We start from the raw sequence: 17,240 nt of genomic DNA, 5'->3' as shown, positions 1-17,240 counted from the left end.
CCTGGCACCATTAGTGGCATTTAATATTACAAAAGTGAAGACGATAGAAGAATTGATGCAAACCCTAGCGAAACTATATGAAAAGCCCTCCACTTCAAACAAGGTATTTCTCATGAAGCATTTATTTAATATGAAAATAGCAAAAAGTGAATCTATTGCAGATCATTTGAATGAGTTTAATACTATTACTAGTTAGTTATCTTTTGTGGGTATCAATTTTGATGAAGAAATTAGGGCTCTCTTGATTTTGTGTTCTTTGCCTAAAAGTTGGAATGGCTTGGTAATGACTGTGAGTAATTTTGTTCCTAGATCTAATACCCTAAAATATGAAGATGTGATCGGTGTTATTTTGAGTGAGGAAACTCATAGGAAAACCTCAAGTGGATCTACATCAAGAAGTGCTTTGAATGCACAAAGCAAGGACAGAATGACTGAGCGAGGAAGTAACCCTGAAAATCATGGGAAATCAAGAGGAAAGTCAAAGGGGAGGAGGTCTCAATTGAGAGGACCCAATGACTATTGGTACTGTGGGAAACTAGGGCACAAAAAGAAAGATTGTTGGAATTGAAAGAAAAATGAAGGAGATAAACCAAATGGAGAGAAGGAGGCAAATGTGGTAAGTAAAAAAATTCGAAGAGGATCCTTTGCTTCTATCTTTAGAAAGTGTTGATGATTCATGGGTTTTAGATTCTAGTGCTTCATTTCATGCTACACTTCATAGAGCTTATTTCATTGATTATGTTTAAGGGGATTTTGGACTTGTTTATTTGGGGAATAATGAACCCTGTCAGATTGCTAGAAAGGGAAAAATTAAAGATTAAGTTTCAGAATGGGAATCATTGGCTACACATGAGGTAAGACATGTTCCAAGTCTGAGTAGGAATTTAATTTCAGCAAGAGAACTCAGTGATGAGGGTTGTGTAGTTACTTTTAATGATAAAAATTGGAAGGTTTCAAAAGCTTCCCTTGTAGTAGCAAAAGGTGTGAAAGTAGGTACCTTATATCTTTGTACAGGTCATATTGTTCCTTTTACTTTAATTGTTTCAAAGAAAAAATAATGTTTAGGAACAATTGCTACAGTTGAGTAGGGAGAACAAATAGCTCCTATAAATTTTGATACAATGATGTGGCACAACAGACTTGGGCACATGAGTGAGAAGGATATGAAAGTACTTCATTCAAAGAAATTTTTACTAGGTCTGAAATGTGTTAATATGGATTTCTGTGAAAGTTGTGTGTATGAAAAACAAAAGAGAGTGAGTTTTGTGAAGATAGGGAAGGAAAATAAAAAGGAGAAATTAGAGCTTGTTCATACCGATGTATGGGGACTAGCTCAGGATCTTCCCTTGGTGGCTCTCATTATTATGTTACATTTATTGATGACGCAACTAGAAAAGTATGGGTTTATTTTCTTAGACAAAAATCTGATGTATTTCAAACTTTTAAGAAATGGAAATGCTTGGTTGAAAATGAGACTGGTAAGAAATTAAAATATCTCAGATCTGATAATGGTGGTGAGTATTGCAGTCATGAATTTGAAGATTATTGCTCCACTAATGGTATTCATACACAAAAAATTATTCCAAGGACTCCACAAGAAAATGGAGTGGTTGAACATATGAACAGGACTATAATGGAGCGCGCGGAGGTTGTCAATATTGTTGTATATTTGATTAATAGAGGTCCCTCTACTCCTTTGGGTTGTGGTATTCCAGAGGAAGCATGAACTGGTAAGAAGGTGAGTTATTCTTTTCTCAAAACCTTTGGTTGTGAAGCATTTGCTCACACAGATTCTAAAAATAGAACCAAGCTGGAAGCTAAGTCAAAGAAATGTGTATTTGTTAGATATGGCATTAATAAATTTGGTTATAGGCTTTGGGATTTTGAAAATCAAAAAATTGTAAAAAGCAAGGATGTCATATCCAATGAGAATGTGTTGTACAAAGATCCGTTGTAGCAACATGAGAAGAAAGAAGATGATTATGTAGTGTTGGATGATACTCCAAAAGCTGATGTTCCATCCATTCCTCATGATGTGCAACAACTGCAACAACAAATACCACACACATCAGTGAATGTTAGATGGTCAACAAGGCAAATTAGACCTCCAAAAAGATTTTCTCCCTCTTTGTATTCTATTTTACTTACTGATGTTGGTGAACCTAAAAGTTATGATGAAGTTGTGCAGGTGGATACTAAGATTCAGTGGGAGTCTGCAATGAAAGATGAAATGGACTCTTTGTTGAAGAATAAGACATGGAATTTGTGCAAGTTGCCTACAGGTAAAAGGCTTTACAGAATAAGTAGGTTTACAGGTTGAAAGAAGAGGAAGGGGGTAAGAAAAGATTTAAAGCTAGGTTAGTTGTAAAAGGATTTGCATAGAAAAAAGGACTTGATTTTGATGAGCTATTTTCTCCTATTGTTAAGATGACTTCTATCAGTACTGTTTTAAGTCTTGTGACTACTAAAGATTTTCATTTGGAGCAGCTTGATGTTAAAACAACTTTCCTTCATGGTGATTTGGATGAAGAGATATATATGGCTCAGCCAAAGGGATTTGCAATCAAAGGTAAGGAGAACTTAGTGTGCAAATTGAAGAAAAATTTATATGGCTTGAAGCAAGCACCTCGACAATGGTATTTGAAATTTGACAGTTTTATGCATGAGCATGGTTACAGTAGGTGTCATTCAGATCATTGTGTCTACTTTAAGAGGTTGGATGATGATAGCTACATTATTTTATGTTTATATGTTGATGATATGCTTGTAGTTGGGTCTAACATGGATCACATTAAGGGGCTGAAACACCAATTAGCACATGCATTTGCTATGAAGGATTTGGGGGCAGAAAAACAAATCCTTGGTATGAAGATTTGTAGAGATAGGAAGAAAAAAACATTGACGCTATCTCAAGCTGATTATGTTGAGAAGGTGTTGCAATGTTTCTCTATGAAGAATGCTACAGCTGTCAGCACACCTTTACCTAGTCATTTGAAGTTGACTAAGGAGATGTGTCCTAAGACACAAGAAGAGGAGGATAAGATGTCCAAGGTACCCTATGCTTCAATTGTAGGAAGCTTGATGTATGTTATGGTATGTACTAGGCCAGATATTTCACATGTAGTGGGAGTCCTTAGTAGGTATATGAGTCATCCAGGAATTGAGCATTGGAATGCCATCAAATGGATTTTCAAATATTTGAGAGGAACATCCAACAAGTGTTTACATTTTGGCGGCTCTACTACTGATTTATAGGGTTATGTTGACTCAAATTTGGTAGGGGATATTGATACCAGGCAGAGTACTACAGGTTATGTCTTTACTATTGGTGGGGTAGCCGTGAGCTGGGTTTCTAGGTTACAAAAGGTTAATGCTTTATCCACTATAGAGGCAGAGTATGTAGCTACTACAAAGGTAGCCAAGGAGATGATATAGCTTTAGTTCTTCTTGGAAGAATTGGGACATCCTCAAAAGGATAATTATTTGTTCATAGATAGTCAAAGTGTCATTCATCTTGCAAAGAATTCAGCTCTACATTCAAAGACCAAACACATACAGTTGCAGTACTATTTCATTTGATTAGTTTTGGAGGATGGATAGTTAAAGCTAGAAAAGATACATACAAATGACAATCCAGCAGATATGTTGACAAAGGTAGTAACAAGGGAGAAGTTGAGCTCCTCTTCAGCTTCAATTGATCTTCCAGACTGAACATGAATAAAAGAACAAGAGAGTCCAAGGTGGTTTGATCCAGTGGAAGCCTCATCGAGTAGCGACATCACTACAGGATCAGTCTCCAAGTGGGAGATTGTTGTTTAGTGTGGAGCCTGATCAATCCCCAAGTGGGAGATTGTTAGTATGTGGTGATTGATCAGGAAAGTGTTGTGCATACTTCATAAATTCTTTGGGGCTCAGGGCATCGCCCTAAATTTAATTTTATTTTGTACTATTCGTAGATTTTTCACTAAAGTAATGGCTAATTTATGGTAGACATGTAGCAACCCTAAAACAGTTTAATACTTGTATAAAAGGGCTTAGGGTTAGGGTTGTTTCATAGTGGTGATGTAAAATTGGTTCTTGCGGTAGTATTGAGCTGTAAGAGATTATGGGTTATAATAAGGTTATAATCATTGGTTCGTAATAATATCAGACTTTTTGTTTGGTGGACGTAGCCTAGGATTGGATGAACCACATTAAATCTTGGTGTCTTATGTTCTTTTCTATGTGATCTATTATTTTCTGTTATTGGTTGTATTTGCATGTAATTTTTATTTCTGTACATGGTTTAATCTTAACAATAATGTTATTACGGATATGTTGAGACATATTACAGTTAGACTTGGAATTGTTGAGAAAGCCCAAAGAGGAGGTATACATCTTGTGGATGTTAGTAGTGATGAAGAAGCAACACCTAACGCTAATCCTAAACCTGAAGTGGAGCAAGCTGAGGAGAGGCTTTTGAGAGTTTTGTTTTGGCAAAACTCCAAACTATTTTTGAAGTTTCTTGATATGATGGAAGACTTGAGACTAATGTAGTGTTGGATTGGATCTCTAAAATGGATAAATTCTTTAAGTGTAAAAGTACTTTTCATAATAGAAAGGTAAATATAGAAGTCACCAACTTGAAGGTTCATGTTTACTTTAGTGGGATCATTTACAGATTGAAAGGTAGAGAAGAGGAAAATAAATGATCAAGACATGGACAAAGATAATTGACAAGATAAAGAAGAAGTTCCTTTATATATATTACCAAGTTAATCTATTGAGGAGGATACACATATTAAGACAAAAGGATATGAAAGTGAAAGAATATACTGAGGAATTTTACAAATTGGACACCAAATTTGAACGTGTGGATGATGAGGTTGAGAAAATGGCTAGATAACTAAATGCTTTAAGGATATAAATTAAGGGTGAGATAAGCTTTGTCAAGATGTATAGTGTGGAAGAAGCATATCAGTATGCCCTAAAGGCTGAGGAGATATTGGAAAAGAACCATGATCAAAGACAAAGAGGAAGAGGTAGCTGATTTCAAAGAAGTAGAGGCATAACCTTTGTAGAAAGTAGCAGATGTGACAATAGAATACAAGACAAGGGTAAAACATAATGGAAAGAAGAACATGTTGGTAAGAGAGGTAGTTACAATAGAAGTAGCTATATTGGTTACTCTAGCAATGGTAAAATGGTAAGAGAGAAAAGAGATCTTGGTTTAATGGAACTTGTTTCAAATGTGGAGAGGAAGGGCATATAGCCTTTGAGTATACTAATTTCAGAAGAAAGCTTGGAGGGTGTAGTAGAAATGCTCTAGCATGTGAAGAAGTTGAAATACCCAATGGGCCTAAGAATAGCAAGACCCTAATGATAAGAATAATCCTGTGGAATGAATAAACTAATGAAGAACTTATTTCAAGGAAAATCTTATTCAAGACTAGATGTAAGATTGTAGGAAAATGCTATCATTGGCAGTGGTAGTTTGGATAATTTGGCATCAGAGGAGTTGGTTAACAAATTGTAGTTGTAGGGATTGAGACATACTAAGCCTTATCATGTTGCTTGGGTCAAGAATGAGCAGAAGTTACTAGTAAGTAAATAATGTCTTGTTAAATTCAAGATTGGGAATTATTATGATGAAGATTTATGTAATAGTATGCCTATGGATTATTGTAATATTTTATTTGGTAGATCTTGGTAGTATGATAGATAAGCTTTGCATAATGCAAGATTGAATCAACATACTATTTGGGTTAGTGGGAAGAGACAAGTATTGTTGCCTTTGGTAAAAAAAACCTAATGAGAGTCATTGTACTATAGTAAGATTATGTTTGGTTGAAGGAAATCAATTTGTTAAGGATGTGAAGGAACGTAATGTTTTCTTTGCTTTGATTCCTAGGAAAATTGAGAAACAGGATGAAGTTGAGTGTGCACCTGAAATTAAATCTTTGTTAACTGAATTTTAAGGTATTATGTCTAATAATGTACCTAATGGTTTGCCTCCTATAAGAATTATTAGTCATTGTATGGATTTGATATGTAGAGCTAGTTTGTTTAAATTTAGTTCTTCATTTCATCTGTAAACAGATGGACAAATTGAAGTCATGAATAAGAGTTTGGGTAACTTTTTGAGATGTTTGATTAGAGAGAAGCCTACTAATTGGGACTTGATTTTAGCACAAGAAGAGGTTGCATATAATAATTTTGTAAATAGGAATACTAAGAAAATACCTTTTGAGATAGTAAATGGAATGCATTCTAAAGGAGCTACTAAGTTGAGGAATTTGAGTACTGAAATGAAGAGGAGTGTTGAAAAAGAGGAATTTGTGGATTTCATGAAGCCCTTGTATGAATAAGTGAAGAAGAAGCTGGAAGTTAGTAATCAAGAGTATAAACAAAGGGCATATAAAGGAAGACGACGTAAATCTTTTGAGGTTGGGGATGAAGTTATGGTTCACTTGAAGAAGAATTTTTTTTCCAGTTGTACCTATAGTAGGCTAAAGATAGAGAAGTTCAATCCTTGAAGAAATTTGATAGTGGAAATGTTTTTGAAAATGATTTAGTAGAGGACATGGATATTTCACCAATATTCAATATTGTAGACATCTTTGAGTATTTTGAATCAAATGAGGAATCAAAAGATAATTTGGATTATCACAAGAGGAATACTGAAAGTATTGAAAAAGGTTTTGGAAACTAGAGTAAGTAAGAGTACCAAAGGAGAAGACTACATGGAGTACCTTGTTCAATGGAGGGATAAACCAGTTGAAGACAATTCATGGCTAACACAAGTTGAGTTGGATCTTTATGATTTAGGTCAAAGCATCAGGGTTTCCTGATGTGGACATTAGTTCTTTCTTTACCCTAGGTGTTTGATGCAGGACCATCTTGGGTCAATAAGGAATCTTGCATCAACTAGAAATAATGCTTTGTTTTCTATACTAGTTTGTTGTTCATGGAATAGTTGTTGTTGCTCATGGTTTCAAGTTGTGCACAATTGGCATCTTAATGTGGACCCATTGTTGATCCTTACCCTAAATGCATAGAATCTAATGATCTTTCTGCATGGAGTTTTGTGCATCTTTCTTCACTCACTTTTTACTGGTTGGTTCATTTGATGTAGCGTGGAGTCTCTTAGATCATGTGTGGACCTATCCTTAAGAGCTTGGATTTCATTTTGGTCATTTTTTGATTCTTTGTTTCCTTGTCCAAGGCATGACCTATTTTGTAATTGATTGCCTAACATGCCAACTTGTGGTCTTGCTAGATTTATAAAAACTTGGACTAGGTTTAGGAAAGTAAGTCGAGTAGTAGAGAAAAGTAGGAAGTATCAAGATAGCGAGCTTTAAGATCTTAAATTGTAGTTCTTTGTATTGGCCACAACTAGGAAGGCCTTACAACTTGGTATGTATGTTTTATCATGTGAGTTGTCTAATCAATCAATATCTATTTATGAATAAAGATGGTTCTTTGCTACTAGATGTATGTTTGTTTTTGTGTGTACTCTTAGTAGGGTGTTAGGAGACTAGAATTGGTTCCTTTCCCCTACTTGCCTTGTGTCACTTTCCTTTACTAAAAGTGGGAGTGGGTGTGGCACTTTCTTCCCAATGAGAAGGATCAATCATTGACAAACTTGCACATTCTCTTTTAAAGTCCTTTTTTTAATGTCTTTCCTTCCATATGCAATCAAGATGCCTCAAGTTTTTTTTCTTGTGCTATTTTCTTGCCACCTTTCACCCCTTGACCACCTATCCGCAAGATATGGCAATAGACTCCAGTATAGCTTCCAAAATAATCATTTTGGCACAAATGGCAATCTCATTCCCATCTACCCTTAAATTATTTTCCTTATCCCTATCAACTCTTGTAAAAAATTGTAGGAGAGATTAAATGGGTTTTTGTAAAGTCTTTGAGGGCTATTGAAGGGCACTCAAATGGGTGAGGGATTGTCTCCTCTACTGCATTCACATTGCTTGAAGGCCCCCAATGATTATCCTAGAAATATCCTGTTACATCTCTAAAGCAATCCTCATCTTCCTCTCTCCCTTCCGTATACATCTATGTCTACATATTTGTACATTTCTCTCTCTCTCTCTCTCTCCCCCTCCCCCCCCCCCCCAGTTAATGTTTTTATCTTCTATCATTATCCCCTCTCCTCTCTTTATCTTTCCCCCTCTTCTTCATATCCCTCTACTTCATTTTTATCACCATCTCTATCTTCCATCCCTACCTCCCTCCTTATCCTTCTACCATCATCTCTCCCTCATCTTTCCCCCTCTATTACCCCCTCTTCCTATTACAAGCATAAACTGATCATACTAGTAATGGAATTTCACTATCTTACTAATTCAAAGACTTTTTTATTTGAGTTTGAACTTTGCTAGATATGCAACTAATTTGAAGCTATCATTTTTTCTTTAAGACCTTTTTGTACAAATGACATCAATGACATCAATTTCTAAATGACCTATCAATTATGCACAAAATAGAACAATATTTTTTCCTAATAGACCTTGAATACATTTTTAAAATAACTATTACATAATTACACCTTAGTGGATAATATCTTTATAATAAGAAACAAACTTACTTCCAACCTTATATACTAGAAATGTATGCACAAAACAGAACAATATTGTTTCCTAATAGACCTTTTAGACCTTTTATACCTATCTAAAATAACTATTGCACAATTACACTTGAGTAGATAATATATTTATAACAAGAAATAAACTTAGTTACACCTTGCAATTTAATATAACTTATGCACAATTTCACCTTGGTAAACTAATTTTCTATTTAAAATGACTTTGGCACAATTACACCTTAATAGAAAATATATTTATAAGAAATAAACAAACTTCCATCCATGCATCACATTTGTAAAGAAAGTTTTATGACATGATATTTTTTCAATTCATAAGCTAACTTTTGTGCCCCTACAATAGACTATATATGGAAAATAAATTCTACTAGTATCTACAACAAACTACATATGGAAAACAAATTCCCTAATATTTAAATCTATTTTTTAATTATCATTTTGAAAAAAATTCACACTACAATATATATATGCCAAAGCTTGCTTTTAAATTCTCTAATATTTAAATATATTTTTTAATTATCGTTTGAAAAAATTCACTCTACAATATATGTATGCTACAACAGACTAGATATGGAAAATAAATTCTTTAATATTTAAATTTATTTTTTTATTATCATTTCAAATATTTCACTCTACAATATATGTATGCCAAAGATGTACATATACTTACCATTATTTATCCTTAATACTAATTTAAGGATTGATTATTGATAGAATATAATATGCCACATATATTTACAAACTTGTATTATCTATACTTAAATTTAGTTTATTGATTAATTATTGTCAGATTATTGATAGACTTCTACTAATGTGCCAGATATATTTATAGACTTTGTTTAAAGTAAACTTTAAACTTATTTCTCTTCATTATTTAAATTTAGTTTATTGATTAATTATTGTCAAATTATTGATAGACTTCTACTAATGTGCCAGATATATTTATAGACTTTGTTTAAAGTAAACTTTAAACTTATTTCTCTTCATTATTTAAAGATATTCATTTTATGTATTTATCCATACCTTTCCACTAAATGTATTCCAAGATTATTTATACACTTCTATTATTATATTTAATTTTTATTTTTAGATTAAATTTTATTTTTCCAAAAGATTTCTCGAATTTTATTATTTTGTACTATAATATGCCACAGATATTTACAAACTTGTATTATCTATACTTAAATTTAGTTTATTGATTAATTATTGTCAGATTATTGATAGACTTCTACTAATGTACCAGATATATTTATAGACTTGTATTGTTATTTCTCTTCATTATTTAAAGATATTCATTTTATGTATCTATCCATACCTTCCCACTAAATGTATTCCAAGATTATTTACACACTTCTATTATTATTATTATATTTAATTTTTTTTAGATTAAATTTTATTTTTCCAAAAGGTTTCTCCAATTTTATTATTCTGTACCATTTTTTATTTTTTATTCTGTACCAACTTTTTTCATTGGCCGCTTTTTCTGAGGTACTCTCTGGCTACAAGTACCAGAAACCAAAAGTATCCCATCATACAAAGAGTTGTCCCCTCAATCACGACGGAGTAAGATAATCTTGTCAAAGATTCTCCGAACAATGTTACAAAATTTTGTCAATATCCATCCAAGAAAACTTCAGATGGAAAATTAAAATGACAAGTACCTATGCTGGAATATTTTTGTTACCATCCATTGAAGAAGCCGACAAAGAAAATTACAGTGACAAAGTACCAATGTTGGAATTTTTGTCACGTTTTCCGTATGAGAAACTGCAGTGACAAAATTCCTTGCAAGATCGAATTAAAATGACAAGTACCTATGCTGGAATATTTTTGTTACCATCCATTGAAGAAGCCGACAAAGAAAATTACAGTGACAAAGTACCAAACCAATGTTGGAATTTTTGTCACGTTCCGTATGAGAAACTGCAGTGACAAAATTCCTTGCAAGATCGTCAGTGATAATCTCAACCACATTCTCTAGCTCAATTATTTAGATGTCTAGTAAATGAAAGGAAGCGATTGGTAAATATAATCCACATTTTAAGCCAAAAATTTTAGCCTCTTTCTACATTGGAATATGATATGATATTTATTGACTAGGATATTATAGTGAGAGGATGTGACTATTCTCTAAACAAAACAGTACTAGGAGGACATTATACATCTGAATGAAAAAAAAAATTTGCATATTACAACAGAATTCAGAGATCATTATACACGCCTGTATGAAAAACCAACTTTGCAATTGCAACAAAATTTTGCAAGATTTTCACTAATTTGATCTCAAAATCCGTATCCGCAATGCTATGTCATTTTGTATGGCTATGGAGATCCTCACCACTAGATGTTTATAGCACAATTAGGTTTATAAGAACTGTAATATTCCCTTTACATATATGGCTTGGGCAAAATGCAGACGGCTGTGTACATCTGTTATGAACGCGTAAGTGGCTTGGACAAAATGCTGACTGCTTTGTACATCTGATATGAATTCAAAAGACTAGTACTGTTTATAATGGAAGATTATTGAGCTTGCAGTGATGAATTATTCTCCATTTTAAAAATAAGCGACTCAAATTAACATATTGCATGCATGATAAAATAAAATAAAACACTCTGGTTTTAGTTCATATTTGTTTTAGTTCCCTTAAAAATTGGCACCTTGCCATTATAAACAGAAAATATTCTTTGGGATAATCTTCAGATATACCAAGCGTTCCTGCTAATAAATGGCACATACAGCTTTCATTTCATCCACATTAAACTTGATAAAGAATAAAACTAAATCTCCACAAACAATGAATTGACATTAAAGAACAGATGGCTGCATTTCCAGACCCATAAATTCAACTTGCTACGTTACAACACAGGAGAATAAAACTAACACATGAACTTCAAGTTAAAAACAACAAATAGAATGCAACTCTTAACAGACAAACCTCAATGAATTGAAGAATTCTCAAACCTAGAACCATGCAAGTTTTCCTAACCTCTGCTAATGTGCATACAACTTTGAAGTGCTTAAGAGAACATTATTCTGCAGCTTCTGATGAAGGAAACAATAATGTGAGGGAACGTCATCGAATGAAACAAATGAGCTAAAGTTCAACACAACAAATATATTGCAACTCCACAACGAAACCCCTAATGAAGTGGAGGGCTTTCAAACTTGAAATCCTGCAAGCTTCCCTCGCTCCTGCTAACATGAATATTACTTTGATGTGCCACGACAGCCTTATTTTTCAGCTTCTGATGATGTGAAGATGATGCAAGTGAGGCTCTTTTAGAATGTGCATGTTCCTGTCTGCTACTCCCCTTGTCATTTATAGGCTTACTTGGACGGCCTTGGGAGCGACTTGCTCCTTCACTGCCACGATTTCCTCGTCGCAGATTAGCAGCAGTTCTGTGACTAGAAGATGCATTATTTCCCCTCCTGGAAAGCTTATTACGAGAATGCCTACCCCCGTTACCTAGAGCAGCCTTAGCAACACTATCAATAGCAGCTTCACGAGCAGAAACTGTTTTAATCGGTTGCTTGTTCAAATATGCAAGGTGAGGAAGGAGGCTTAGTAATGATTTTCTAATTGGCTCATCACCTACATTTGTGTGAACTGGATTACCCAAGAGATTAAGTGCCAATAACGAACTATAATTGGCTGCAAGTTGACCCAGTGCTTTTAATGTTGTGATTTTGTTGAAGCTTATGTCCAAAACTGTCAGTTTCAACAATCGATGTAGACCTTCAACATCACTTATCTTGTTACCAGACAGGTATAGCTCCTTTATTAAGGTACAAGTAGCCAGTCCTACAAAAGAAAGAGGAACAGATAGATATGCAACTTGAATGTGCTATTTACAAGTCAGCTGTGCAGGATATTTATCGTGGAGAAATTACATACCATGACCAATTCTTGATATCTTGTTGTAGCTGAGATCAAGAACACGCAGGCGAGTTAGCTCCCGAAGCCCTTCAATGGTAGCAATTTTGTTCCGAGACAGGTTCAGAGTATGAAGGGTCCTCGGTAGAGATCCTGGAGTGATGCGCACTGCCAAAAACCACAAATGAATAAAACTACTTTGTAGACAGATTAGACACTAGTTTACTATTTGATATAGGGAAAACCAACAACATGTTAACTACAAAAATTACCAACCTATATAGTTCCCTGATAAATTTATAGTTCGAAGGCTAGCAAATGCTGCAAGAGCTGGTATCACACTCAAACCAATACCAGAGATGTGTGCCACAGTTGAGAAAGCATTTAGCGAGCGAATCACATTATTGGCAAGCTCCATTTCATTGGATAAATTAGCACCCTGAACGCTGGTGTCTAAATTCTCCAAAGCCTCTGAAATCTCAACACTGTGATTTCCACCTGATGTACCTTCATCCCCAGCAATTTCAATTGCTCCCAAAGCATCCCCATTCTTGAGAGAGAGAGCTGCTGTGTCTATACTGCTGACCCACTCTTGCACACGTCTCATATTGGACTCTTCAGCTGAAAAGGCCACCCATTGACTGTAAGAACCAGAAGCAGGAGTTCTGGGTGGATGATCCCAGTCCATGTGCTTGCTAGCATGAACTTTTGAACCATTTTGCTCATCACTAATAGCATTCAACGTGAAATTGTCTTCCACAGATTTCAGCTTGCTTGGATCTCTTGCTTGCTTAGTCTGATGCAAATTTCTGCAGACATCAAGAGTATCCGATGAGTAACCCTCCTTTCTGTTCACGGCTAGACATGATTCCTTATTTTTATGGAGGGAGAAACTTTGATCAGTTTGTTCCCCTTTATGTAAGTTTCGATGACTCCATAAAAATATTTTCCACCAAGAGTTACGTTTTCTTGAAGGAAGAACATTGCTTGATGATCTCCGTTTCAGCATTACCTTGTCTGCACTACAACATGTTAATTCAGAACGAGGACTGCTTTGAATACCATGAAGTCCTCTTTGATTATCACCTAGATGTTGCAGATCTTCAAAAGAATTAGATGTTGCCAAGCAAGTCAAGTGGTTATCTGGAATTCTTCTACCAGAATCATGCTTGCATAACTGTCTAATTTCCAGCTCGGATCCAGAGTTAGATCGCTTATAAACAGGTGACGTGGATCCCAAGTGTGAATCAACTATTTTATAAACTCCCGGGTCACTAACGTGACCAGCCTGTATTTCCTCACTGAAGAGTGGTTTATCACACTCGTCGTTGACAGATATATTCTCAGCAGAAGTGTGAAACAAGTCCAGTGCATGAGAAGAACTGGTGTTTATATCCTTGAAGGCTTTGGACCTCCCTGTATCATCCATATTCCTCTGACTACCATGGTCAGAGAGTTCTCTGGACAATGAATGAATTTCCTGCTCATCCCCACCTTCATAAGCAATCTCAACAGGTGTTTCAATGCATATTTCAACTACTTCTGGCCCAAAGATTACATCAGTATCTGTCTCCAAACCCTTTGAATGTGTTTTTGCCAAATCATTCGCTGATACTGTTTGATCCTGATCAACGATAGGCCCACTTGAAAAACAGACTTTAGATAAATCTTCTGCAGTCAATAAAGCTGTTGCAACTTTTACTGTCATAGAATCCTTTTGATCAGATAATTCCTCACGAGATTTCAATTGATGCTGATCAACAACAGAGCCAGTCGAACAAACCATAGATATAATTTCTGTAGCAGAGACATCTGTTGTAGCTTTTCCTCCAATAGAATCTTCATGATCAATTACATTAGTCGTCTTGGAAGGCAACGTGTGCAAGTCGGCATGAAGTAAAGGGCATTCATTCTGAAAAGAAATCGGAATTAATTTGAATAACAACAAACATATGCCTATACAAAAGCCAACGAAAAATGGTAAAAAGGAAAAACCATGGGAAACGAGCAAAAGAAAAAGTAAGGCAACAGAAAATAGTGGAAGACTCACCTTAACCTTATTCTTCTTGGCAAAGATAGAAAAACATCTTAGCTTCCCCATGGCAAGGAATCTATCCATGTAATATTTACACTGATGTGTTGCTCAAATATGTTTCAAATAATTCCAAAAACTCGATTCTACTTGCTACACTTTTCCAGGCTGTATTGTTCCTGAGAATTCCAAAATTCTTAAACCGAAAACTATATAACACTGGCTGGGACAGACTATTATCCCAGACGATTTCCACAGAGCTTCTACATTGATAATAGCCTAGGAGGTCCTTTCTACAATTATAAATTCACATTAATCTGCATTAGCCATGATCAAGCCAAAGTCCTTGCACCATACGACACCATCTCCAAACATGAGAACGCCTTGATTGTGAATGAGGAATCGGAGTAGTTGAAACGCCAATTCGCCCCCACACCTTCTTTAAGGTGTGAGACGATGAACCCCCAGTGGCGGCCAGAGTGAAATGCGGGCTACACAAATTAACAGATGCCACAGAGATGTATGAGCAGCGGAAAGAACCTGAGAAACCAATCAAAATGCAACTTCGGTATATTGGTAGGATAAAACTTTTCTAAAGGATGCTGATGTATGTAATATGTAAATAAGATATACTGTGCATGAAAAATCGCGTAAACAGCGTCTTCTAGACAAAGCAGATCAGAGATCTTTCAAAGTAAGATCCTCTAAAATATTTAATAAGGCACTCCATTCACTCAGTACTACTAGTTCGTGACTGTGTTTCTGATTTTGTCTAGTATTTATATTCCAACAAGAAATAGATTTGTTTCACTGAAAAGCAAAATTGGAAAAAAAAAATTAGAAAGCATTAATTTTTACTGTTTCCTTTTAACAAATTATAAATTCTTTCACAAAATTATTCATAGATTACAAGACAAATGATGCTGTTTCTCACACCGCCATATTATTAGCAGACAAATGTTAACAGATGTCAGACAACAGATGTAAAACTAGCATGTTCTTACAGAACAATATGAAACCGAAGTCTCTCAGAGAAAACACAGCAACAGATTACAAAACAATCCTCCATCAGAAGTATGCATAATAACCAAAACTTCTCATAATAATCTTACGAAACAATTAAAGTCTTGCTAAGAAGTAAGAGCAAGAGCCCTCATCATCGTACAAATCTCAAACAGAGTTTGTCACTACGAAAAAAAAAAGTAAATACAAAAAAACTAAATTTTCCAAGGGTTGCATCAATCCACTAAAATAGCATCCAAGGATCTTGAGCCTAAATATGAAAATAATCTATTAAGGCAAAGGGTCACAATATTCACAGAAAAAAACTTTTCCTAAACATATACTACATGCACACAATTTTCGAAACACTTTGATACCGTTCCTCGGCAATTAACAAGATTCCTTTTTGACGGAGACCTATTTGTGAGGGATTCCAATAAATCCAACGGTAAAACCCCAAAATTCGCCCAATACACAGCTCCTTCACAATTTAAAAAACAACCAATACAAATAAAATTACTAACATACAGCCATTCCAGCTATAAGGTTTCCATGCACAAAAACACCTGCTCAATACATAAAAAACCGACTCAGAACATAACAATCAAAGGTACCTAGCTAATCAATCTAACTAATACAAATTTGAATGAAAACGACAAGATAATCTCCCTAAAATCCGTAATACATAATATCCTCCCAAGAAATGCAGCAAATTAGAAGTACAAAAAAAGCAAAATCTGATTCTTCCAATTGATAAATAACAATAGTATTTTCCAAAATGGAAATCTAAGTCCAATCTTTCAAACACATCACAAGCGCAATAAATGCATTGAAGGCTTACATAACGGAGCCTAACGATTAAATCTTTCCCATATAAAACAAAGCACCAAAAATATAGGCTTTCCTACTCTTTCTAAATAAAAAAATTAACATCGTAGCGATTAAATCCTTAAAATACAATAACAACCACCAAAATATAGGCTTTCCTTTCAAAATCCCAGATCAAAATCTTCCAAAATCAAGAAACATCGTATTTAACAAATCGAAGAAAGATACGGCAAGGAGTTAAAATTAGATTTAATCAACCCAGAGCAGAAACTATTCTCCAGCCGAAAAAAACCCTAAAAGGATTCCAAATTCAAGAAAACTAAAATCATAACAAAACAATTCTCCATACCATGGGAAACAGATAAAGCCCAAAGATTTCACGTTTCAAACAAGTCAGAGGAGTAGAATTTCAAAGGAAACAAATAACAACCCCACACTATGAAGGGTTTGATGAAATCTAACCTGAAATTCGCCAGATCAGCTCCAAATTCAAGCCAGGAATCTTCCGAGTGCTAAGATACAAAGCCTCGAAGATGAAATCCAGCAGGCATATTTGAAATCAAAAGCTTCCGGAGCTAAAATATAGCCACCAATTTCTCTCCTCTCTCTCTCTCACAGAGGGGGAGCTTGAATGGTGGTGGTGTTCGGATCATCGGTAGAAATAAGCGGAGGAGAGAAGATAGGAAACAAAAAGCGCAGACACATGGGCCCCTTGGAGGACGACCTTTTATTAGCTTATACCACGTGAACGCCGCGTACTTGGAAATCAAATATCTTTGCCCTACTTTGTCATCTCATCTCTGATTTGCTTTGTGATGTCTAAATCTTTAGCCACCACGTTTTTGGGTCCCAAGATGATGGGCCCATTAGTTTATTTGTCTTTTCCTTATTGGAGATATCATGC

At 35.0% G+C, this 17,240-nt stretch overlaps 1 protein-coding gene across 3 annotated transcripts; it reads right to left on the bottom strand.

Annotated features, from left to right (window-relative positions):
• Positions 1 to 11,384: 11,384 nt before the first annotated feature.
• Positions 11,385 to 16,969, bottom strand: LOC149574877 (uncharacterized). 3 transcript variants are annotated; one of them, XM_089814726.1, is made up of 6 exons: positions 16,799 to 16,969; positions 16,033 to 16,074; positions 14,525 to 15,046; positions 12,751 to 14,386; positions 12,496 to 12,642; positions 11,385 to 12,402 (listed from the first exon to the last, which is right to left on the bottom strand). In XM_089814726.1, the coding sequence occupies exons 3-6, from the start codon at positions 14,591 to 14,593 to the stop codon at positions 11,741 to 11,743; spliced, it is 2,514 nt and encodes an 837-aa protein (XP_089670852.1). In that variant the 5' UTR covers positions 14,594 to 15,046; positions 16,033 to 16,074; positions 16,799 to 16,969; the 3' UTR covers positions 11,385 to 11,740. The 3 variants fall into 3 exon arrangements, with proteins under 3 accessions (XP_089670852.1, XP_089670851.1, XP_089670850.1); XM_089814725.1 differs by lacking the exon at positions 16,033 to 16,074; XM_089814724.1 differs by lacking the exon at positions 16,033 to 16,074 and having other exon boundaries at positions 14,525 to 14,997.
• Between the last annotated feature and the right edge of the window lie 271 nt (positions 16,970 to 17,240).

The sequence above is a fragment of the Cupressus sempervirens genome, chromosome 2 (assembly GCF_028749045.1).
Source record: "Cupressus sempervirens isolate cs-2001-9-10 chromosome 2, ASM2874904v1, whole genome shotgun sequence".
Taxonomy (NCBI): domain Eukaryota; kingdom Viridiplantae; phylum Streptophyta; class Pinopsida; order Cupressales; family Cupressaceae; genus Cupressus; species Cupressus sempervirens.
The sequence above is the reverse complement of the archived record's forward strand: the minus strand, read 5'-3'. Positions and strand labels throughout refer to the sequence as shown.

Coding starts and splice junctions, on each gene's coding strand:
- LOC149574877 (XM_089814726.1), bottom strand. CDS start 14,593: ATGGATAGATTCCTTGCCATGGGGAAGCTAAGATGTTTTTCTATCTTT. Junction 12,643..12,750: donor TTTATCAGGGAACTATATAG/GTTGGTAATTTT, acceptor GGTTTTTGGCAG/TGCGCATCACTCCAGGATCT. Junction 12,403..12,495: donor GATATCAAGAATTGGTCATG/GTATGTAATTTC, acceptor TTTCTTTTGTAG/GACTGGCTACTTGTACCTTA.